Source organism: Lottia gigantea (genome assembly GCF_000327385.1).
Source record: "Lottia gigantea unplaced genomic scaffold LOTGIsca_18, whole genome shotgun sequence".
NCBI lineage: Eukaryota > Metazoa > Mollusca > Gastropoda > Lottiidae > Lottia > Lottia gigantea.
This window is the reverse complement of record NW_008708301.1, coordinates 2,580,095-2,605,425: the sequence shown is the minus strand read 5'-3', so window position 1 is coordinate 2,605,425 and position 25,331 is coordinate 2,580,095. Positions and strand designations below refer to the sequence as shown.

The 25,331-nt window shown below is 27.7% G+C and overlaps 2 protein-coding genes across 2 annotated transcripts in view; one reads left to right on the top strand and one right to left on the bottom strand.

The window, feature by feature from the left end:
* Positions 1-13,787, top strand: part of LOTGIDRAFT_213735 (hypothetical protein) — a gene marked incomplete at both ends in the record, with an annotated part of 18,274 nt that extends 4,487 nt beyond the window's left edge. Inside the window, 10 exons of the mRNA XM_009052308.1 lie at positions 7,280-7,411; positions 9,187-9,352; positions 9,585-9,667; positions 11,178-11,303; positions 11,594-11,686; positions 12,028-12,230; positions 12,482-12,591; positions 12,863-13,022; positions 13,249-13,385; positions 13,676-13,787. Coding sequence (XP_009050556.1) covers positions 7,280-7,411; positions 9,187-9,352; positions 9,585-9,667; positions 11,178-11,303; positions 11,594-11,686; positions 12,028-12,230; positions 12,482-12,591; positions 12,863-13,022; positions 13,249-13,385; positions 13,676-13,787 — 1,322 coding nt within the window. The remainder of the gene's footprint in view (positions 1-7,279; positions 7,412-9,186; positions 9,353-9,584; positions 9,668-11,177; positions 11,304-11,593; positions 11,687-12,027; positions 12,231-12,481; positions 12,592-12,862; positions 13,023-13,248; positions 13,386-13,675) is intronic.
* Positions 13,788-17,187: 3,400 nt separating this feature from the next.
* LOTGIDRAFT_113814 (hypothetical protein) lies at positions 17,188-24,421 on the bottom strand (the record flags this gene model as incomplete). Its single annotated transcript, XM_009052307.1, has 11 exons — positions 17,188-17,675; positions 17,925-18,027; positions 18,251-18,359; positions 18,553-18,634; positions 18,957-19,062; positions 19,475-19,538; positions 19,815-19,941; positions 23,449-23,514; positions 23,711-23,822; positions 23,977-24,022; positions 24,315-24,421. Coding segments are annotated over 11 exons (1,410 nt in total), but the record flags the coding sequence as incomplete, so codon positions are not given.
* Positions 24,422-25,331: the final 910 nt, after the last annotated feature.

The window sequence follows — 25,331 nt, the reverse complement described above, 5'->3', positions numbered from 1 at the left end:
TCTGATATTAAAGATATAATTCTATTATAAAATATATTAAATATTGAAGTCTAATCTGATATTAAAGATATAATTCTATTATGAAATATATTAAATATTGAAGTCTAATCTGTTATTAAAGATATAATTCTATTATGAAATATATTAGATATTGAAGTCTAATCTATTATTAAAGATATAAATCTATTATGAAATATATTAGATATTGAAGTCTAATCTGTTATAAAAGATATCAATCTTATAAAATATATTAAATATTAAAGTCAAATCTGTTATAAAGATATAAATCTATTATGAAATATATTAGATATTGAAGTCTAATCTGATATTAAAGATATAAATCTATTATGAAATATATTAGATATTGAAGTCTAATCTGTTATTAAAGATATAAATCTTATAAAATATATTAAATATTAAAGTCAAATCTGTTATAAAGATATAAATCTATTATGAAATATATTAGATATTGAAGTCTAATCTGTTATTAAAGATATAAATCTATTATAGAATATATAAAATATTGAAGTCTAATCTATTATTAAAGATATAAATCTATTATAAAATATATAAAATATATAAAATATTGAAGTCAAATCTGTTATAAAGATATAAATCCATTATGAAATATATTAAATATTAAGTCTAATCTATTATTAAAGATATAAATCTATTGTAGAATATATTAAATATTGAAGTCTGATCTATTATTAAAGATATAAATCTTATGAAATATATTAAATCTTGAAGTCTAATCTATTATTAAAGATATAAATCTATTAAAATATATTAAATATTGAAGTCTAATCTGATATTAAAGATATAAATCTATTATAAAATATATAAAATATTGAAGTCAAATCTGTTATAAAGATATAAATCTATTATGAAATATATTAAATATTAAGTCTAATCTATTATTAAAGATATAAATCTATTATAGAATATATGAAATATTGAAGTCTAATCTATTATTAAAGATATAAATCTTATAAAATATATTAAATATTGAAGTCTAATCTATTATTAAAGATATAAATCTTATAAAATATATTAAATATTGAAGTCTAATCTATTATTAAAGATATAAATCTATTAAAATATATTAAATATTGAAGTCTATCTATTATTAAAGATATAAATCTATTATAGAATATATGAAATATTGAAGTCTAATCTGTTATAAAGATATAAATCTATTATAAAATATATTAAATATTGAAGTCTAATATGTTATTAAAGATATAAATCTATTATAAAATACATTAATTATTGAAGCCTTATCTGTTACTAAAGATATAAATCTTATAAAATATATTAAATATTGAAGTCTAATCTATTATTAAAGATATAAATCTATTATAAAATATATTAGATATTGAAGTCTAATCTATTATTAAAGATATAAATTTATTATAAAATACATTAATTATTAAACCCTATCTGTTATTAAAGATATAAATCTTATAAAATATATTAAATATTGAAGTCTAATCTATTATTACAGATATAAATCTTTTATGAAATATATTAGATATTGAAGTCTAATCTGTTATTAAAGATATCAATCTTATAAAATATATTAAATATTGAAGTCTAATCTATTATTAAAGATATAAATCTTATAAAATATATTAAATATTGAAGTCTAATCTATTATTACAGATATAAATCTTTTATGAAATATATTAAATATTGAAGTCTAATCTGTTATTAAAGATATAAATCTATTAAAATATATTAAATATTGAAGTCTAATCTGTTATTAAAGATATAAATCTATTATAAAGTGTGTTTTTAAGGAGGAAATAACAACCTGTATTATGTAATTGAAAGCATGTCTAGGGTAGGGTGAAATTACTGTCTGATTGTTTTCAAATGGAATAAAATATAAACAAACATCCTTTTAGTATTGTAGCTTAAAATGAAAACCAGATCAAGTATTAAATTATATACAGAAAGTATTAAAGTTACTAAATGTCAGATATATTTAACTTCCACAAGTTCATCTGCTCTTAAACAATATTCTATATTGTGACTATAAAAGGAAAATAGTCTAGAAATTTCCAAGAATATGAATTGGAGTGAATGAACTGTTTTTAAAATTTTCATCAAGTATAATAAACAAGATAAGAGGATAACATTCCTGTACATCCTAAATGTCAGCTCATCCCTGATGAACATTTTGGCTTTCAGCTGCATTGACTAGATTAATGAAAGAAGACTTTATCCTCTCACAACCATTAACTCTGTGACAGCCAGGAAAATAACTAGGTTGTCATCCTGATATTTTAATTTTTGATCTAACCTATTTTAACACTGAGCTAAATTGTTTTGTGGGTGAGTGTTTTGCTAGTTTGTGTCACCCTGTATAACTTACAGTTACTTTAAGTTGGAGGGTTAAAAATTTTAAAACTGTTGTACTGTAGAATTAAACTATCTATATTTATAACACATGTTATTCACCTATTGTTGACTAGTTATTAATGTTTATAATGCACATTGTATTTCTCTAGAAACCTGAGATTTTAATGCAGGAATTTAATATGTTAGTCTTAAGACAGTTTTTGCCTTTTAAAAGACAGCCAAGCTGAAAACTGAAGCCAGAATTTTGTAAAGAAATTCCTGTAGCATAATTTACTGTACTGCTCTAATGTCGTCCTGTAGAATTCTTGTTAGATTGGTGATCTTACTGTAGATTTGTTAAGTAGACCAAGAGCTGATGCTCAATTTAGCACAAGAAATGTAATGAAGTTTTACATCCTACTTTTCTACACCATGTGAAGCTAATTAAGACAGTCTAAAGTGTGCAAATTTCAATATTAATAATTACACTAATGATTATAATATCGATCATGGGCTTGAAACAGTGGCTAGTTGATTAAAGAAAATTCTCTTAAAATAGAAGTTTAACAATCCTTGATTTGAAAGATTTGAGAATGTTAAAAAACATGAAAGTAAAATTGAGAAATAAAATTCTAATATGTATGAAGGAAAAAGTTGAAATTTAACTTAAAGATAAAGTAATAGAATTTAAGAAGTTGTATAAAGTAAAACATTTTGAGAATGAATTTAAAATTGCTGTTGAAATATGATTTGTAAACAACTCCTCCCTATCTTTAACCTTTCACTTTAGTTTAGTTACAGGCTATTTTCTTATTATTCTGATTCTTGAGATTGTTATGATTCTTTAAATTGTTGTAAGATACTAATCAAACTTATCTGATGGCTATGACAACTAACTCTCAATGTGACCAAGTGGTTTGTTAATTTGTAAGTGTTGTCTAAGCACAAAGTTATTTGCCTTTGATTTTGTAATATTTAACATTTCACATTTTCACACCATTTTTTAACAATCTTTTGAAATGTCTTAAGAAGATTTTTTTCAGAAATACATATGTCATTATCATCATTTTTGTCATTTTGTTTTTTCTAAGAATTAATAGTTTAGGGGCAAGGAGCAGCAGGGGGTACAGTAGGGGCCTCAGAATCAAACATTTAAGAACGTTATGGATAACAAATTTTAGAGTGTAGCATCCAAACCCAGGCCAGCCTTGTTGACGTTGACCAAATCAACTTGTATGTAACTGAAGATATGGTAATGATTATTTAAGATAGAATGAGATTACCAATACTAGTTATAATAATGTAAAAGTACCGATATCTAGAGGTAATAAAATGATGTAAGAAATAAGAATAATGTTGAGTATATTGAAAGATAGACTACAAGCAACTTGTCATCACTACCAATAAAAACATAGGTACTAATAGTCAAACTATAGTGTGAAATTTATTCTTAGTGTTGATGTATTGATAAAGGTGTGAAAATCTGCTGGGAAATTCTAGCCAAAATACTTGCTTCATTTAACTATATTCCTCTTTCAAAAACAATATTGACTGAAGAAAAGTTAAAGAAAATAATGTATAAGATTTCTCCTGTTTTCTGTATATTCTATTTACCATGGCCAAGATTCTATATTTTCTTTATGGTTCAAAGCAGCTCAAATCATTTGGACCAGTTTTTAACCTTCTGCTATGTCTCCTGTAAATTCATTTAACTGATTGTTTGTCAATTGTTTGATTTATAAGGATGCATTGTTGATATTTTTTCTCGCTGGATCTTTCAAAGGAACTCACAATGGGGATGAGAGTAGGATTAGTTTGACAGTTTTTAGATCGGGTATTGTCCAAAACATTTTATGCTCCAACTGTGAGTGCGAATCACCTTCAAATTTTGGCAATATCTCTACAGATATTTCAAAATTTGTCTGATAATTTAAAGTAAAAATGATGGGAATCAGAGAATTTTAGTTATATTATTGTCTATATTTTGATTGTTTATTATTGTAAGGTAAATTTTAAACTTGAACATCTGTTGATATAGATAGAGAATCTAGTGGAGTGAAATCAAATAGTTTGGTGAAAAGACATGCTGTAAAGATATACTTTAACAGATGTATTTAAACTGAATGATGCAAAATATGAAATTTGAGTTCAAAATAAGAAATATTAATGATGGCAGCCTGATGAAATATCTGTATGGTTAGGCGTATCTGTCAACAGTCAACTTAGCATATATTTATCATATTTTCTAGTCAGGCTCCGTGGATCCTGTCTACCAGCTGGTACTTGGCAATAACTTGTGGCGGTGATCTCTTCTGGTTATGTGTACCTAACTTGGTCCACTGGTACTAAGGAACCCTTCTTCTCTTACAAAACCAGAAAACAACATCATAAGAATCCAAATTTTATGAAACTGTTCTCTTTCCATTTGTCCTACCCTTCAGAGCTGAAAATGCACTGTTGGATGCTTTTATATCTGTTGAATAGTTGACATATCTAAAGGCATTGTTGATATATCATTGTTTATTTTTGATATATAACATAATATTAATATACTCTCTGACATCATACAATAGATTACAAACATTCCTGTCATCCTTCCTCAATATGTCATGACACAAAAATATGCTGTTCACTTCTGTTGGAATCTGTAAAAGAAACCTCCCTATATAATAGCAACATTCATCCAATAATTTCTAAGGTCCATATAACAACATAGAGTCAGTGAATGGCTGTCTTATTTTACTGAGCAGAGATACAGAAAATACTAGATATGAATGAAAATGTTCAAATTGTTTCCATGTTAATATCACATGTCCCACACTCAAGGTACATCTCCACCCCAATGAGAATGTTAATAATGTAAACAATATAATATGAGTATAATAATGATAATTGAGACAATATTTATACAAATAGGTAGCAGGTATAATATCAGATGGTATTAATAAATAATATACCGTATACCACATCATATTGTCTATCTTAACCTTTTATATATCGGTATACTATACCAGTGGGTTGACTATTTATTTTCCAACTCAGATTGCCACAAGGGGGCCATGGTGGTTCAGTGAGTTACTAATTGCTCACTAATCTGAAGGTCCAGGCATCAATCCAGGAAAAGGTCCAGATAGATATGATTAATACATCAATATTTTCTGATCTTGAAAGATCTTATCTTTAATTTAATGGAAAAAATTGGACTGATTCTAATGGTGACTGCATTAACTAGTTTTATTTAATTATTAAAAATCTAATAGGTGTTTTTATGACATAACTGACATTAAAAAGATAGATAACAACTCAGGTTCACATGGATCCTTTTTACAAGTCTGTCCTGGGCTAATCTTCTTGGCAGTTATCTTTCCTGTAATATCCCTACACATTTACATTTGGGTCAGTTTTAATATTGATAAAGGATGGCATATTCAAGGTCACCAGAACTTCATAAGCCAAGATTAGAACTCACAAACATCATGCAATGCTGTAAGTGATTGTTATTCATAACTCTGAAACTATGATGTTCCAGATGAAAGATGATCTGGCTCTAAATTATATGCAATTTGTTTTGCAATGATGATCCTGATATATAGTGATAAATGTCTATGAACAGTTCATTTTGACAGTCTTGAATTCTCGCAACAAAAGTAAGAAATGGAAAAAAATAATGTTATGGTAAAAAAGGGAATCATCTGATGTCAGTCTATCAAGATGTCATTATATAAAAACTGTTATGTTAAAGTCTGTCAGACAGGGGAGATAAGTATCTGTCAGCACCTGTTGGTTATATATGATATTTAGATAAGACTAATTAGTTATTTTCATAAAATTACCCTTGTATAACAAAAATATACCCCTCCCTTACACCTTGTTAATTTGTTCATTAGATGATAGGGAGTGAAAACTCTGACTTCATGAACCAATCAAGTCATAGAACAGTAATATCTGACTGTCGGACAAAGCCATGAGAAACATTTTCTTATTATAAACAGTTCAGGTAGCAGCTCAATGGTTCTCAGATTTAGTCTTGTTTGTATAACTATGCTCTGTCTGAGTTCCTTCCAATCTTCAACTCTGTGTTATCTTTTGAAAGAGTTCTAAGAGTAGTTGTGTTTTTATGTAGGGAGGGTAACAAATTGCTATTTTTTGACCCTTCCTTAAAATTCTATTCTCTTATCATTGTAAATCAAAAACAGTTTTTTCATTCTTTGGTATTTGTTCTGAAAATTAACGTAATAATTTATTGATTTTAATACGCAAACAAAAGTATGCAAATTAAACTGTATTATAAAATGTGGAAGTTGAAATAAAGAATTGCTGTTCTCTGTTGGCATCTCATCCTAAAGATGATTTGGACTGTATTTTTTGTGAGACACATCTGTAAGATTCATTAACTTGTCTCTCCAACAAAAATCATCTGTTGCTAGTTTCATTTTGTTGATTATCTTTTGTCAAATTTCTGTCAGTTTTGGCAAGAAGAGGGTAATTTTATATTTTGTTGAAAAATTGTAAATGGTTATCCCATAACTCATGCAATAATTGCCAATGGTTTAACTTAACTAGGAGACATTCATCTTATACATTTATTTACTTAGTAAATTGATAGGTAGACTGGCTTTACCAACAATATTTTATTTTAAAATCTCATTTCTCTTGTACAGTTTTAATACTTTAAATGGAGGTCAATAGACAATCTTAAAGATGGCTTTACATCATTGAAGAAGTTTTAATACTTTAAATAGTATTCAATGGACAATCTTAAAGAGATATTTTAATCATTTGAACTGTTAAATACGCTTAAAGCAAATGTCTCTATTCACAGAGCTAAACTTAGTACTAAATGAGTAATTGACACATTACTATTAAGTTGAATTAAAATACATATTTCTTAAAATCTGAATTTATCTAAGTTATGTTTGTGTAAACCCAATAGATAATTATGTTAAAGTTAGATTTTCTATCAATTTTCATTCTAAACTGGCTTATTTTATGAAAAAAAACGAGATTTCACTGTCACACAGCTTACTTGCAAATACATTCAAATCTACTGCTATGATTAAAGGCAGTCTTCGGTAATGGAATTAAAACCAATATATTTAGACCAATATTTTCTCATAGAAAATACTATATTCTAACTTCTAAAACATTGAACCAGTACCATTGTGATTTATTATGTAGTTCACAACAAATTTGTTTAGACTATTGACTATACAGTTTCTATTCTAAAAATATTAACCACTTAAACTTAGTTATCACTACATACCATATTTTTAACTTTATTTTTACAACTCAATTTCAATGGTTTTTGCACATTATCAGTATCTCTGATGTAATGGGGAGGCTGTGAAAGTTAAAATGTTGATAAAGTTAGAGTTATACCGTATTAATCTTGTAGGCTAGATGTAATCAGGACAGAAATCAGCAGGGTTGGCATATAGCTACTTGATTAATGTATAGAAATATATCCTAGTTCTGTTTGAAATTCTCTACTTCCCCTGCCATTAACATGATCTATGGTTTCTTCTAATGCATTTTCTAGATAAACATACATTTATTTTTATTTTGTTAAAAATTTATAAAAATATTAAATTTATGTATTTATATATAAAAATACGTGTAATTTATGATATATGAGTTGAGTTGCCAAGTAAACACCATGAGCTAGTTCTCTCTGAAAGGGAATTTGAGTTGCAAAGTGGAATCAGGTGTTCTCTGTGGGGAGCCTAATGCACATTAAAGTAATATAGTTAATGAACAGATCATATTGTTTTTCATGCATTATTACCCCAATATCTGATTTCTGAATTGATTTATTGCCTCTTAATGTGACAATCTAACTAGTAAAAAAAATAAGCATAATTTTCACTTGTGTAACACAGAAACATATAATCACTAATATACAGTTAACTGTTTCTCAAAAAATGTTATGGTCAATATTTATTGCTACTTGCTCTTTTACATGTAAAAAACATAACAAGATTTTTTGTGCACCAGGACTTGGGAATTTAAAAACAGTGAAATAGAAGTTGTGTATTTCTCACTCCATTAACTTGCTATAAAACACCTTATTCTATAATACTTTAGTATAACAATATTTTACTTATTCCTTTATTTTTCAGCTGGATTATGGGCTAAAGATTTACCAAGAACACAAAATAATGGAAATTTTAACTATTCTAAAGTAGATTATCAAGGTATGGTCAAAACCAAATTTCATAACTGAGTATCATTATCATGTTAACTAAAGTGTGGCATTGGTATGAAAAGTTTGACATATTTACCCAGCCAATTGAGCCAGCTTTAAATATGTTCTGGATCAGTATCATCATATCAAAGTGTCAAAGGTGTTAGGTAAACTGGTACAAATATTTAGGATACAGATGATTTTAGAATGATAGTGCTTCTTGAGAAAGTAGCTTTATTCAGGACACCATTGCTGTCTCATTGTCTATGAACTTACCTGTATAAAACTCCTTGATCATTGTCATTGACTTCTTGATCATTGTCATTGACTTCTTGATTATTGTCATTGACTTCTTGAATATTGTCACTGACTTCTTGATCATTGTCATTGACTTCTTGATCATTGTCATTGACTTCTTGATCATTGTCATTGAATTCTTGATTATTGTCATTGACTTCTTGATTATTGTCATTGACTTCTTGATCATTGTCATTGACTTCTTGATCATTGTCATTGACTTCTTGATTATTGTCATTGACTCTTGATCATTGTCATTGACTTCTTGATCATTGTCATTGACTTCTTGATCATTGTCATTGACTTCTTGATCATTGTCATTGACTTCTTGATCATTGGACCAAATATTCTTCTAATAGTCTCACTATCTCGTTGTCATTTCATTTCAGAACAAAGTCGTCCTGATAGTTTAACCACATCAACTCATATATTCTATATTGCTGTGGGCTGTGCTTGTGCTTTAATACTACTTATTGCCCTTGCTGTAGCTGTTTATTACCTCAATTCACAGAAGAGCTCTGATAGGTATTCTAAACGTATGAATTATTAGTAAGTAACTAAGAAAAGTACGGTTTTTGAATAAGACTTATAGAAATTGATTTCATTGCATAAGATGTTGTAGTTTAGTTATTGAAAAGACGTAGAATTTTGAAATTGAAAGTAAAAACATAGATATACAAGTATAATTGAACAGAAGAAAGCAGTACTTTGTAAAGAAAATGTATCATATAAATAATGACTAGTGTATATTTTTCAGTGATTCAAGTAGTAATCAAGCTTTAACTGCTCAAAGTCAAACATTTTTACGTCCAGATACACCCAATAATGCTACAGGAGCAGGTAGGTCCTTTTTTTTGTCTTAGATTGTTAATTGTTTTGAAATCTAGATAAACCAATCTTTATTTCGATGAGTAAAAACTTAAAAATTTTAACACTGTATTGTGTTTTGGCATCACTAAAGAAGTTTTTGAAAATCAATATTTAGATATTACTGTTAGTGTATTTTGAATTAGTTTCTCCTGTCGCAATCTTAAACGTCTTTTTGACCTGTGTTAAGAAATAAGCTTGATACCAAAATTCAAAATGGCCAAGTGATATAAGTGCTAACATGAGGAAATTTGAAAATGGTTGTTTTACTATAGAATTTAAGTTGTAAAGTAAAGTTGTCATGTTAAAACAGAAAAACAAGTGTTTATCTAACCTTGTGTCGAATTCTATTTCAAAGTGTTTACACCTCATGTTTTTTACCATCTTTGTTTTATTTTCTCGATGGCAGTCGTATCAATAAAGTTGAGTTGTCACTAAATATATAGCTTGTTAAAATATTAACAAAGTTTTGTTAACAAGTTCCTAAAAAAACACTCCTCATCTTTAAAGGGACTCCATGCAGTTCAATACAATGCAGGATCTGTTTTTAATGACTGATTTTTTTTGTGGGGGGAGGGGGGAAGGGAGGGGTTGGGAATGAGGGATTTATGAAACACAGAATTATGCATATCACCTCAGGCTTTAATTGGAGAAGATTGAATTATTCAGATAATACATTTTTAGCAAATATTTGGACATACCGTAAGCAGAGATAGTCAGTTTCAGAATTGAGATATATTAGTAGATACAACTATTAGATTTAACTTGAATTAAGGTATTCTAATTTAATATATAGTAGAGTTGATATAATGGAATTTTATAAATACATCATTAATATAAAATGAAGAAATCAGATGTAAATACCTCTTAGTCCCCTATTTATTTATTATGGTTGGAGCAAGTAAGTTTATAATATTGTAGTAGGTGATACTTGTCAAATGTATTGCTGATAGTAAAGACGGCTACTTTAAAAGTTAGTAAATAAATGAGATGTTTGTAGTAAAAACATGTTGTTTTTGTTGACACTATAACTTGTCTCCCGTTTTTCTTCTATAAAAGGAATGTGATTGGCTAATATTGAAATTTGTCATGTACTTGTCACAACACGGCCTGCTTTTCTTTTCTCATATTTTAGGCCAAATAATGTCAATTTTCAACAAAAAATATAGTCAATGGACTTTACATAAACTTTATAACAATATTACTAGGTTCTTCTTACAATATAAAACACAACAGATATAAAGCTCAAATTAAGTCTTTAAATGGCATTTAGTAATTGTTAGTATGATATTTAGACACAGTTTTATGGAACAACAATCAATTGATCATTTCTGCTTCTCAATGAAAAATGAAATAAAATTTTGTTAATTTACCAATGTATATATTCATACTTACAGTTAGTTTTACATGGTTCTAAATCATACAGATGGGACATCCCGCATACAATCCAATAATATATTTTTTGGTGTTTATATATCTACAGGTCTACCTAACTTCCGACGTGGTCTCTCTGCTATAACAGAATTAAAGTCTACTGATGTTAAAGAAGTATTAAATGAAATAGCAATAGAAAGAAAGAAAATAACACTAGGTGAAATATTGATGGAAGGTAAGATATAAAATTGATTGGTTCACATCAGGTCTTGAACTTAAGATGTTAGTTTTTCTGCCAAGCAGAATATGCATACACCATCTTATTGCCACACCTTACATAACTCTACTAATTATGCCATTTTTACACATGAAAATTCATTTTTGAAATAGGGTGACTTGAATTAAGATTTGAGTTTCTTTGATGGTGTTAAAGTGTGAACCCTGGTTGACTATTGTCATTAATTGTGAGCCTTAAATTGAAGCTGTGATCAGATGTGTTATATATCATTATCTATTATAATATAGGTACATTTGGTAAGATATATCATGGTATGTTACTAGTAGAAGATGAGAATGAAATTAGTCGAGAAGAAGAAGTATTTGTTAAAACTATTTCAGGTAAAATTCAGAGCCTGTTGATGTTTTCGATAAAAATTTGCATTGTGCTAAATTTTTCTTAAGGTAATGTAAAATGTAGACCTATTTTAAACTAGATCAAAATATGTAGAGAACATGAGAACAATACAGGTGATTTGATAGTTTGATCCTTGTATTGAGCATTTCTTTTCAAATTTGCCAACAGGTCTATTAAGCAATGAGATGAGAGTGACATGGTTAAATAGGATGAAAACTATTCCTCTTCACATATGAAAGATCTTTGTAAACTATTGTCTGTCTATATGAACTGTTTCAACTGAACGTACAGGACTTAAATTCATTTTAACATTCATGTTTTTCAGAACAAGCCAGAGCAGATCAGGTGCAGTTATTTATGTCAGAAAGTAGTCAGTTAAAAGGTTTAGTCCACCCCAACATTAACCCTGTAATAGGATCCTGTTTAGATGATACCAGTCAACCTATGTGTGTTTATAATTATACGAATGAAGGCAATTTGAAAAAGTTCTTACAAAAATGTCGCATGTCAGAATGTGGTTCTCATTATGTAAGTATTCATTATGAAATATTATTTTTGAATTGTGGTGAATTTGAGGTTACTGTTGGTATGATCACCATAATAGAAGATAATCTTGAAATTTATAATTTGTTTTTTGAGATTTCTCTAAAATTTTACCGATTTACAAAAATATTTGGTATATTTTTGAATTAGCGGTAGATGCAAAGGAATTTATTATTGTTAAAGAAAAACTTATTTTAAGACTGGAAGAAATTGTTAATTTAATTTCTGTTTTCCAGTCATTATCAACTCAGCAGTTAGTCTATATGGAAATACAAATTATACGTGGTATACAGTACTTACATCGGAAAAAACTCATACATAAAGATATTGCTACCAGAAACTGTGTGTAAGTAAACTTTAATAGAATTTTATTCAAAGTGAGAGTTGGAATTTATTCATTATAGATCCATGATATTGGCTTTTCAAGTTGATCACAAAGACTTACAAAACATGCTGCTTACGACAAATTCAAATACCAACTTTTTTACATTAATAATCTCTATTACCGGGATTGCTCTTCTAAAAGTATTTGCTCATAATATTTTTGGTGCAAAAAATTAAAATAGTTTCTTGATTGATATATATATATACATAATGAAATATTTGATATATTGTAGAGTTGATAATGACTTAATCGTGAAGATAATGGATAACTCTCTGTCACGTGACCTGTTTCCGGCAGATTATAATTGTCTGGGAGATAATGAAAACAGACCTATTAAATGGTTATCTATAGAAGCTCTACAAGATAAGAGATTTTCACCAGCTAGTGATGTGGTGAGTTCTTACAAAAAATATCCATAAATACTGTTTACAAAACTTATGATTATGACATCTTTGATCAAAAAGTTTCATTCAAGCTAGTTGCAAAATGAGCTGGGATTTTCCTGTTCAAACAAAGTGCATTCTTTGACCTCTGAACCTAGTCTAACCTGCATGTGTAGTTCAGCTTAAACTTTTCCTCCTATATTTAAAATGTAACAATAATACCTTGTTATTTCAGTGGGCGTTTGGTGTCACGATGTGGGAACTAATGACTATGGGACAACAACCATATGCTGATGTTGATCCGTTTGAGATGGCATCATATTTACGTGAAGGTTATAGAATAGCTCAACCAATTAATTGTCCTGATGAATTGTATGTATGAGTTATTATTCTTATATTTTGATTCTTGCCACTACTTTACTGTAGATTAATAAACTCATTAAATGATCACAGAGTATGTTAAATTGACGAGTTGTCATTTTAACATTATTCTGACACATATGGATTTGAAGGCTCAAATTTCAACGGTGAGCTAAGAACACTATTACTGATTAGCTTAGTTAGAAAATTCCTGTTAAAGATTGTTAAAAAAAAAATGTCGCATCCATCCCTTTAACAGTGAAAAATGTTGTTTTTGTAACCATTGTATTATGTATTTTCAGATTTTCTGTGATGGCATGTTGTTGGGCAATGTCTCCTGATGAACGTCCCAAATTTTCACAGTTACTAGGCTGTTTACAGGACTTCTATACAGCATTGGGTCGTTACATCTAAATTATGTTAAATTATCAGTAATAAGTGCTAAAAACAGTTTTTATTGGGAAGATTTCAAGATTAAAGACAATATAATGATGATGGGTGAAATGTGCCATAGTGTTTTGTGTTTTCTTCATCATCTTTATCTATGCCATTATAAACTATGTATTGTGATCACTTTATGCCATTATTAACTATCTATTGTGATCATGTTTTAAAGAGTTGTGTATATAAGACGTGGCTCATAACTTTTAAAATCAAACAGACAAAATATGCATTATATATATATATATATAGGTCACAAGACCATAATGTTATTTAAACAAACATAATGAGTTACTAAAAGTAACTATTATAACAGTATTGTGCTATATTTAACTTGTATATAGTTTTTTTTTTTACCAGTTAGTGATATTATCTACTTAGATACTAGTGACTCTTATTTAATTCAAACTATCAACCAAAGAAAGTTAGTGACTATTTAGTGACCATAGCAATTATGTAGGCAATTTACTGACTATTTAGTGACTTCGGTGAATATGTTTGGCCATAAATGGTCACTATATAGTGATTATATTGTGACTACATAGTGACTAGAGTGAAAATTGAAAATGTTTATTATATAGTGATTGTGGAATATGTAATTATTATATTGTGATCCTTTACTTACAACAAAAGTGAATAAATAGTGAATATTTAGTCACTATAATGTTGATTATACATAGTGATTATGGCAAATACATATAATGCCAAATACTATGTAGTGACTACATAGTGACCATACATAAGTTAGTGAGAAGAATTAAAAACTGAACCAGCAATATTTCTTATTACCTCCCTTTGTTTTTATTATGCAGATTCAGGTGGTTTCATAATAACACTTTAAACTGGTGTTTTATCACTGATGTCTAAACATATCTGGTATTTAGACACTATTTACTGCTGCTACTGCTAGATTATCATGTACATTTACTTATGGACCAGTACTTAAATAAGGTAGATATAAAATACAAATCTGTAAACAAGCCATTGAAAATAAGAAGCAGCATATATGATTATCAATATAGTTGAAATTTCAGCCAAAATATCACCTGAATTGCCTGCATTCTCACCAAAAATAATTTACTTAAAATAACTTTAAACCATTTAGTTATTTATAGTCCCAGTTATTTTAGTTTTTTTTACTTGAAATACATTTATTATTTAAAATATATTTTATACATGTATTTTAATGGATGTTGTAAATACCAGTATAGAGTGAATGAACTAACACACAGAATGAATGAATGGATGAATGTGAAAGAATAGTTGAAAATCATTTTTGTTTTTATTTTAAAGTTTGCCATATTCAGTCTACTGCATTTAAGTATCAGTACTTATTAAACAATAAACTATACCAAACCTATTGAAAATTGAAAGCACAGGCCGTAGCTGATAGTAGTTTGTGATGAATTGAAATCAAAGTGTTTTTATATATTTCTTTAAAAGAAAATTTTAGTTGTAGCTTGTAGGCTTCATTGTGTATATGATATCATTTATTTATAAGTCTATTATAGATATTCTGTACATTTATAAGAGAAATACATCAACTTAGAAACAAGTTTTATATGTGTTTTATTTTACGACTGGAAGAAAGATGTTTGACTACAGAACTTTTGACTACAGAACTTGTGATGCTAGATGCATCACGTACCAATTCTGCAGATTTTTCATTTATCGCATTTTGGAAGAAATATTCTGTTTTCAATGAAGGATACTTTCAGGCCCTTGGTTTTCACTTTATGCAAATGACTAAAGATTATTCAGCCCCTAGTATGTAGTAAATAATTTCAGATCTAGATTGCAGCATATTAATGGGTCATATATCTGAAACAAATGTCCATAGGTTCTCTGAAACTGATCATAATTATACAAAAAGAGAACAACTAAATAATTGACATTATTTGTTTATTTTTAATTTTTTTTTAACAACAAAAACAGGTACAGGGTGTAAATATAGTTATTCATTTAATAAATTTTACACTTATACACAGTATAAACTTATCTTATATACCTACACTTTCCTTAGAAAAATGTTTCCAAATGTCTGATGTAGCTAATATTAATAACTCTTTATGAGTCAATGCATTTTGTTTTAACTGTTGATTTACAAATGAATGCAAAACCCAACATTTTGTAATCATATCATTATTACCCTTTAATGTTCAATATACTCTTACTATATCATCATATGATATTGTTTTTAAATACCGGTAATATTTATAAGAATAGTCATGAAGGATAAACCTGTTCTAAAAACCGAACTAAATAGTTATGTTCAGCTACATGAGTTAATGTGTTGTAAACACATAAGAGGTCAATAACTTCTATATGATATATATAACTTCATTGATGTATATTACTGAATTGCCTAATCAAAAATTATAACATTGACCAAAATTTAATGTGTAGTTTAATATAGACCACAAGCAACAAATTCTTTTAGATAAGTGACCAAGGATAGATTAAGTTTGCCAGTGACCTATTTGACACCCCTCAACTTTTAAATGAACTCTGCCACACATGCATTTTTTGTATCAATAGATGAATAATTGGAAGAGCTCATTTGTAAGATTAGGGGTGTTATTTGTTAACTGTCAATTATAACTAGCCCTGTTCATCACACAGTTGAAATAGTCTGGTCAACAAGGAGATTATTATCAACATAAAAATAGTATGTTTGATAATGAAAGACATCAAAAGACAAAAAAAATCATTAAAGAATTACATTATATCACATAAAGCATTTAGTAGCAAACAGTCCAACAAATTACTATATTATAATTAACAATATAACGAACACATTGACTATCAGCATATAGTATCAACCAAAGAGTTCAATTGAAACCCCTTCAATTCTACTAAACTCTTCAGAGATTTTCCAGATTTACTGGAGGGTAAAGACTAAGGAGTGCGCACTATAAGCAGAATTATACAGTATTTGAGAGTGGTTAATATCTCTGACAGTCACTTACAAGTATATTGGCACTTGAACTAAAAGATGTGTAATAATTGATTTGAACTGATTTGCGACTATACTTTCCATTGAATTGAAATGTCATAATTATGTGTAAAAGAACATGACTGGTGAATGGAAGTTAATAAGTAGCAAGGATAGGCTGGCTGGACAGTCAATGTGTGGGAAATCAAGATAATAAAAGAGGCGCAGAATATAGCTCATCTATAATTAAAATATTGACAGTAGGCTGCAAGACAGAGAATCAGTAAACTTATTTAACTTCAAAACATATAACAATGTATCCTTTTGATGTAAAATACATGTGTACAAGGAATTGATTGGTGTTAAAAACATGATTGTTACTCTAGATCTGGTTTTGATAGGATGATATATAAAAAATAGTTCTTGTGGAGAATGAAGTTAATCATTTTTACAATGAGTTGATTGATCTACAACAGTTGCTTGGTTGGACAGTTGCCCACCAGATGATGATGGTTGTCCATCTGAAGGTTGACCATCAGAAGGTAGTTCTTCCTCTGAAGAATTATTGACTGGTGTGGAACTACTACCTTCTACTACTGTAGTCTGTGATGAACTTGAAGATTCAGAATTACCCTCAGAATTTGGAAAAGAATTTGGTGCTGGACAAGGATTTGTTGCTGTATTAGTCTTTTGCTGCGAGACAGTTGTCGGTTGCCCTGGTGATGTTTGATTTGCTGTAGCTTGTGATAATAATGTAGTTGGCTGTACAGTTTGTTTCACAGTCAATTCTGGACCTCCACCATATATTTTGTGTAAATAACACCATGTTTCTCTTGACACTTGACCATAATCTGATGTCTGTTTCAAAACTTGTTGACCATTTTTCATGACAGCAATACGATTATTTTCTATTGGTCCAGGTGGATCTGATAAATAAATAAATGCAAAAAATGAAAATACATCAAAGTATGATCTGCAAAATAAATGTAATATTGTGATAAAAATGTTAAAATGGAGACTATACATATGAAAATGTGGTATGTACAACAAAACTGAATTATCTCAAAATATATCAAAATTTAATTCTAAATAAACCTGAAATATGAATAAGCAAAGCTGTATTGCGATAATGATAAATCTATATAACAAACCATAATATATTACAGATAACTTACATGGTGTTCTATCTCGTACAAAATTCTCCCATTCTTTAAACCATACCATACTAATAGCATATATAACATTAGGATTCTCTTCACATTTAAATTCATCATTTAACTAGAAAATAATAACAATGAAAACATTTTATATTATGCCCCTATAAATTGTTTAAATCTAGTTTTGAATTTTGTCTCAAACAACCTACTAATATGATTCAACTTTTCTAACAAACTCAAAGTATAACTACTGGTACTTTGAATTTATACGAAAATGTACCTATACCTCTCTAGAAAGGAGAGTTATATCAATAAGGTAAAGATAGAGACTAATTCTTACTAACCTGAATGAAAGTATCCATTTCAGTTTTTTGTCGTAATATGAGATTATCTAACTCACGCTGACAGATTTGACACGAGTACAATCTATTACATACTGGACCACCTCCATATCTACAATAGTTTTAAAATATTTTTAACATATAGACAAGAAAAACACTTATAACTTTTGTTTAACAAATTTAACAAAACAGGAACCAATAACTATGTCCTCACAAAATATTTAATGAAACAAATTGATAAATTGTACACAGAAAGTAATATTGCAATTACATCAAGTAATAAGATTATTAAGTAATATACACACCTATTATATAGATATTCCCACATACATTGATTTAATGGTACTACTAGATTATCAACATGGTCTACTAGATATGGTGGTACACCTTAAATATATAATACAGTAAGTTAAACAATATCATTAATACTACTTTTCTCTTCCTGATTGGGCTAATGAAGACAAGCAAACTTTAACAAAGGCATCAACCTTTTTTTTCAATTGATCTCCAGCACCTTGGACCTTAAATTATTGTCCTATCTAAATGACAAGAGGTCAATGTCACACCCTTTTTCCAGAATCATTGACAAAGATCTACTATCATAAATTATATTAACATGGTACTATATATTGAGAATAATGATGACAGACTTATGATTTTATATTGCGACAAGGATCTTGAAACTACAGAAATAGACTGTGATTCTTACCTCCATGTGTACATAGAAAATCACTGTTAGTAATACGACCAGGTTCAGCAAATGTATTAAATCTGTTAATCCATTGTTTTGACACAAAAAACTGCATTAAACTTGGCTGAAGCAGGGAAAAATATTCAATAAGATAGTGGACCACAGCCATATACGCCCACCACGGCATGCTGATGGTAAATATTCGAGATTTTAGGGCAAGGCCAATAACTCTGCTTCTAACGGTCGAAAATAGCTCAAATTCGAACTTGATCCGTGTTTTATAAATATGTACACACAAACCGAATTTCATTTGATTCCATCAAAAAATCTAGTTTACAAGCAAATGTTGACGGACAGGGGTGCCAACAATATACGTCCACACAGAGAGATGTGGGCGTATAAAAATGATTCACATAATTAAAACTGTCAATTCACATGAGATATGTGCCAAGAAAACTACTGTTATATGACAACAATTCTAAATGAACTGAGCATTTAATACATATAGTGCTTAAAGAATAAAATTATATCAATACCTCTTTAGCTTCCATTAATTCCATAGCTTTCTGTCGTAAGGAATGCATTTGATCATTTCTCTTTCTAGAAAAAAATACAAAAAATATAATAAGATTATTCATGATTTAAGCTAATGAATTTCATTTTCATTATGAAATGCTCTGATAAAGGAAGACAAGTCATGAGTAGGTGTATATTCCTCTTAAAAAGGGACAGTTCACTAATAGTGATACATGAATTAGATCTGAATCAGAAAGATATGATTGGTGTACACTGACAATATATTAAGAATTTTTTTAATCTAACAAGACATGCCTGATTCTTTATTTAATACATTGTGGAAATAATAAATAAAATTACCTATAGAATAACACATAAGCTTCACAATTAATAACTTGTTGAACATCAACTTCTGTTACCACTTGATCATCAAATTCATACCATCTTTCATTAATATAGTTTAAACAGTATGCTGTATAATGTCCTCCTATAATATATCATTAATATAGTTTAAACAGTATGCTGTATAATGTCCTCCTATAATATATTATTTATATAGTTTAAACAGTATGCTGTATAATGTCCTCCTATAATATATTATTTATATAGTTTAAACAGTATACTGTATAATGTCCTCCTATAATATATTATTTATATAGTTTAAACAGTATACTGTATAATGTCCTCCTATAATATATTATTAATATAGTTTAAACAGTATGCTGTATAATATCCTCCTATAATATATTATTAATATAGTTTAAACAGTATGCTGTATAATGTCCTTCTATAATATATTATTAATATAGTTTAAACAGTATGCTGTATAATATCCTCCTATAATATATCATTATTATAGTTTAAACAGTATGCTGTATAATGTCCTACTATAATATATTATTTATATAGTTTAAACAGTATACTGTATAATGTCCTCCTATAATATATCATTAATATAGTTTAAACAGTATGCTGTATAATGTCCTCCTATAATATATTATTAATATAGTTTAAACAGTATACTGTATAATGTCCTCCTATAATATATTATTAATATAGTTTAAACAGTATGCTGTATAATGTCCTCCTATAATATATCATTATTATAGTTTAAACAGTATGCTGTATAATGTCCTCCTATAATATATCATTAATATAGTTTAAACAGTATACTGTATAATGTCCTCCTATAATATATTATTAATATAGTTTAAACAGTATACTGTATAATGTCCTCCTATAATATAGTATTTATATAGTTTAAACAGTATGCTGTATAATGTCCTCCTATAATATATCATTAATATAGTTTAAACAGTATGCTGTATAATGTCCTCCTATAATATATTATTTATATAGTTTAAACAGTATGCTGTATAATGTCCTACTATAATATATCATTAATATAGTTTAAACAGTATGCTGTATAATGTACTCCTATAATATATCATTTATATAGTTTAAACAGTATGCTGTATAATGTCCTCCTATAATATATTATTTATATAGTTTAAACAGTATGCTGTATAATGTCCTCCTATAATATATTATTAATATAGTTTAAACAGTATACTGTATAATGTCCTCCTATAATATAGTATTTATATAGTTTAAACAGTATACTGTATAATGTCCTACTATAATATATTATTAATATAGTTTAAACAGTATGCTGTATAATGTCCTCCTATAATATATTATTTATATAGTTTAAACAGTATGCTGTATAATGTCCTCCTATAATATATTATTTATATAGTTTAAACAGTATGCTGTATAATGTCCTACTATAATATATTATTAATATAGTTTAAACAGTATGCTGTATAATGTCCTCCTATAATATAGTATTTATATAGTTTAAACAGTATGCTGTATAATGTCCTCCTATAATATAGTATTTATATAGTTTAAACAGTATGCTGTATAATGTCCTCCTATAATATAGTATTTATATAGTTTAAACAGTATGCTGTATAATGTCCTCCTATAATATATTATTTATATAGTTTAAACAGTATACTGTATAATGTCCTCCTATAATATATTATTTATATAGTTTAAACAGTATACTGTATAATGTCTTACTATAATATATTATTAATATAGTTTAAACAGTATGCTGTATAATGTACTTCTATAATATAGTATTTATATAGTTTAAACAGTATGCTGTATAATGTCCTCCTATAATATATTATTTATATATTTTAAACAGTATACTGTATAATGTCTTACTATAATATATTATTAATATAGTTTAAACAGTATGCTGTATAATGTACTTCTATAATATAGTATTTATATAGTTTAAACAGTATGCTGTATAATGTCCTCCTATAATATATATTAATATAGTTTAAACAGTATGCTGTATAATGTCCTACTATAATATATCATTAATATAGTTTAAACAGTATGCTGTATAATGTCCTCCTATAATATATTATTAATATAGTTTAAACAGTATGCTGTATAATATCCTCCTATAATATATCATTAATATAGTTTAAACAGTATGCTGTATAATGTCCTACTATAATATATCATTAATATAGTTTAAACAGTATGCTGTATAATGTCCTACTATAATATATTATTAATATAGTTTAAACAGTATGCTGTATAATGTCCTCCTATAATATAGTATTTATATAGTTTAAACAGTATACTGTATAATGTACTCCTATAATATAGTATTTATATAGTTTAAACAGTATACTGTATAATGTCCTACTATAATATATTATTAATATAGTTTAAACAGTATGCTGTATAATATCCTCCTATAATATAGTATTTATATAGTTTAAACAGTATGCTGTATAATGTCCTTCTATAATATAGTATTTATATAGTTTAAACAGTATGCTGTATAATGTCCTCCTATAATATATCATTTATATAGTTTAAACAGTATGCTGTATAATGTCCTACTATAATATATTATTTATATAGTTTAAACAGTATGCTGTATAATGTCCTCCTATAATATATTATTAATATAGTTTAAACAGTATGCTGCATAATGTCCTCCTCTCCTATAATATATTATTTATATAGTTTAAACAGTATGCTGTATAATGTCCTCCTATAATATATTATTAATATAGTTTAAACAGTATGCTGTATAATGTCCTCCTATAATATATTATTTATATAGTTTAAACAGTATGCTGTATAATGTCCTTCTATAATATATTATTAATATAGTTTAAACAGTATGCTGTATAATGTCCTCCTATAATATATTATTTATATATTTTAAACAGTATACTGTATAATGTCCTCCTATAATATATTATTAATATAGTTTAAACAGTATGCTGTATAATGTCCTCCTATAATATAGTATTTATATAGTTTAAACAGTATGCTGTATAATGTCCTCCTATAATATATTATTTATATAGTTTAAACAGTATGCTGTATAATGTCCTCCTATAATATATTATTAATATAGTTTAAACAGTATGCTGTATAATGTCCTCCTATAATATAGTATTTATATAGTTTAAACAGTATGCTGTATAATGTCCTCCTATAATATATTATTAATATAGTTTAAACAGTATGCTGTATAATGTCCTCCTATAATATATTATTTATATATTTTAAACAGTATACTGTATAATGTCCTCCTATAATATATTATTAATATAGTTTAAACAGTATGCTGTATAATGTCCTCCTATAATATAGTATTTATATAGTTTAAACAGTATGCTGTATAATGTCCTCCTATAATATAGTATTTATATAGTTTAAACAGTATGCTGTATAATGTCCTTCTATAATATATTATTTATATAGTTTATATACAGAAACTGAAACACGTTGATGCTCAAGAGTCTCACACAGAGAGAATTTCAGGCAACTGACCTAGAACAACCTGTTTTCTACTGAAGTAAGGCAGTAGTACTTGTTATTGTGTCTGCGCTTGAGACAAGTTTGGATCCTAAGTGAAAATATCTTGACAAAAAAAAGTAAATACCTCCTGCTGTACCATGGTGACAAATAACAGCTGTTAAATCATATATAGTTATTTCATTCTGACATTCTACAATAAATATATATACATATATACATACATAGTAAAATTACTAAACATAATATTCATATATCTAGCTACAACTATCACTGACTTTGAATATCAAGTGTTACACATTGAAAAATTGTAAACAATCATTGTCTCTATAAACAAAGCCATTTACAAAGCTATTTCTGTTAATAAATACAGAAAATAAGATACTAACCTTTATGTAAGTAATGTTTCATGTCTAACCCTTCTAAAGGAAAAGCTACATATGCACCAATCTTAGAGGAGTAAAACTCATGACGGAATCTCTTTAGATGAATACATAATATCTGAAATAACGCAATACACTATAAATACTGAATTGAACTATGGGAATTATTCATAAACTGCCTGAGTGTTTTGAACATTTTTAAAATTTAATTTCATTGAGGGTGATTTTCTTTAAAAAAAATTGAAGTTGAGTGTTGGCATAAGGTAACCTACCTCTGGTAACTCTAAAACTTTGGAATATTTTAAACCATTTCTTAACCTATTTAACACAACAAAAAACAAAATATATATTTCAATATATGGCAGTATTTTTAGCTGCTATACAAAATTGCCACTTAACAGGATTTATTTTTTTTAATTATTTGTTAATGGGGCTTGAATACCCCTTGTAGTTATGACATAATAATCATTTAATTCAAGTAGAATTACAAGAACCACAGATGTCTGATTGAAAATTAGAATTGTGCAAATTAGTGCTATAGTGTCCCCTTTAATCATATATAGTCAAGAAAACCTCTCTTTTAATATATCAATAATGAAACTATACTTACTTTTTACATTTTTCACAGCTATACATATTATCTCCCTTGAGTTCATCTGCTGAGAAGAAAGCAGCCAAACAATCTTGTAATGATATAGTTGGACCAGTAAAGAAACTGAAAATATAAATATTTAACAATTTGCAATGTTATTAAAATTATAAATTCACAGCGCTGATAATCGATTATTTTGATGATTTTACCCAGCCCTAGCTAGGTCTATATTCAATATATATCAACAGATTTAATTTCATACAATCAGTTCACTCAGGAGTTAAATTGACAAGAAATCAGGGTGAATTTATCTCTAATATCCTTTACCATTTACTCAACGACTTTACCATATCCAACAACCAATATCATAGACAATATGGTGGCAACGTTTATGTTTTGTTTGGAGCTACCAATCTCCTTATCCAAACAGAAGACATTTGCAAACCTTTTCATCCAGGATAAAACCCATGTGATCCACCCCGGATTCACTTCTCCACATGATCCACCTTTTGGTACTACAGCTCCTGATAGTCCAGACTGACTAGAATGTAGTAGTTGTAGATGGTCTCGACTAGGTATCGGTAAACTGAGATCTTGAAATGTTTCTTTAGTGGTTGATATCTATAATAGTCATAATGGTCATGAATACAAAGTAATATACAAAATATACCTCAAAGATATCAGAATTTGGAAACTCAAGTTGGAATGTCTTTTTAAGACTCTAATATTTACACACATCACATCTTTTACAATTCAATGATAGTCCATAGTTATTTATAAATACATACCCTTTCACATGTTAAACACTGTACAGAGCTCAATATTCTACCATCAAATGTTTCTGATATTATACTCTTATAATGTATATTCTTCTTATTCTCTGTAACAACATAAGGAAATATAAAAATACATCTACATGAACAACTTAGACTTCTTTTAAAAGCTGTGAGATGAAAAGTGTTTGTGGTCTTTGTTCTATTGCTCTTGGGCCACAAATGGTTTGCGTTTGTATTTAAGTGGAATCACAATAATTGT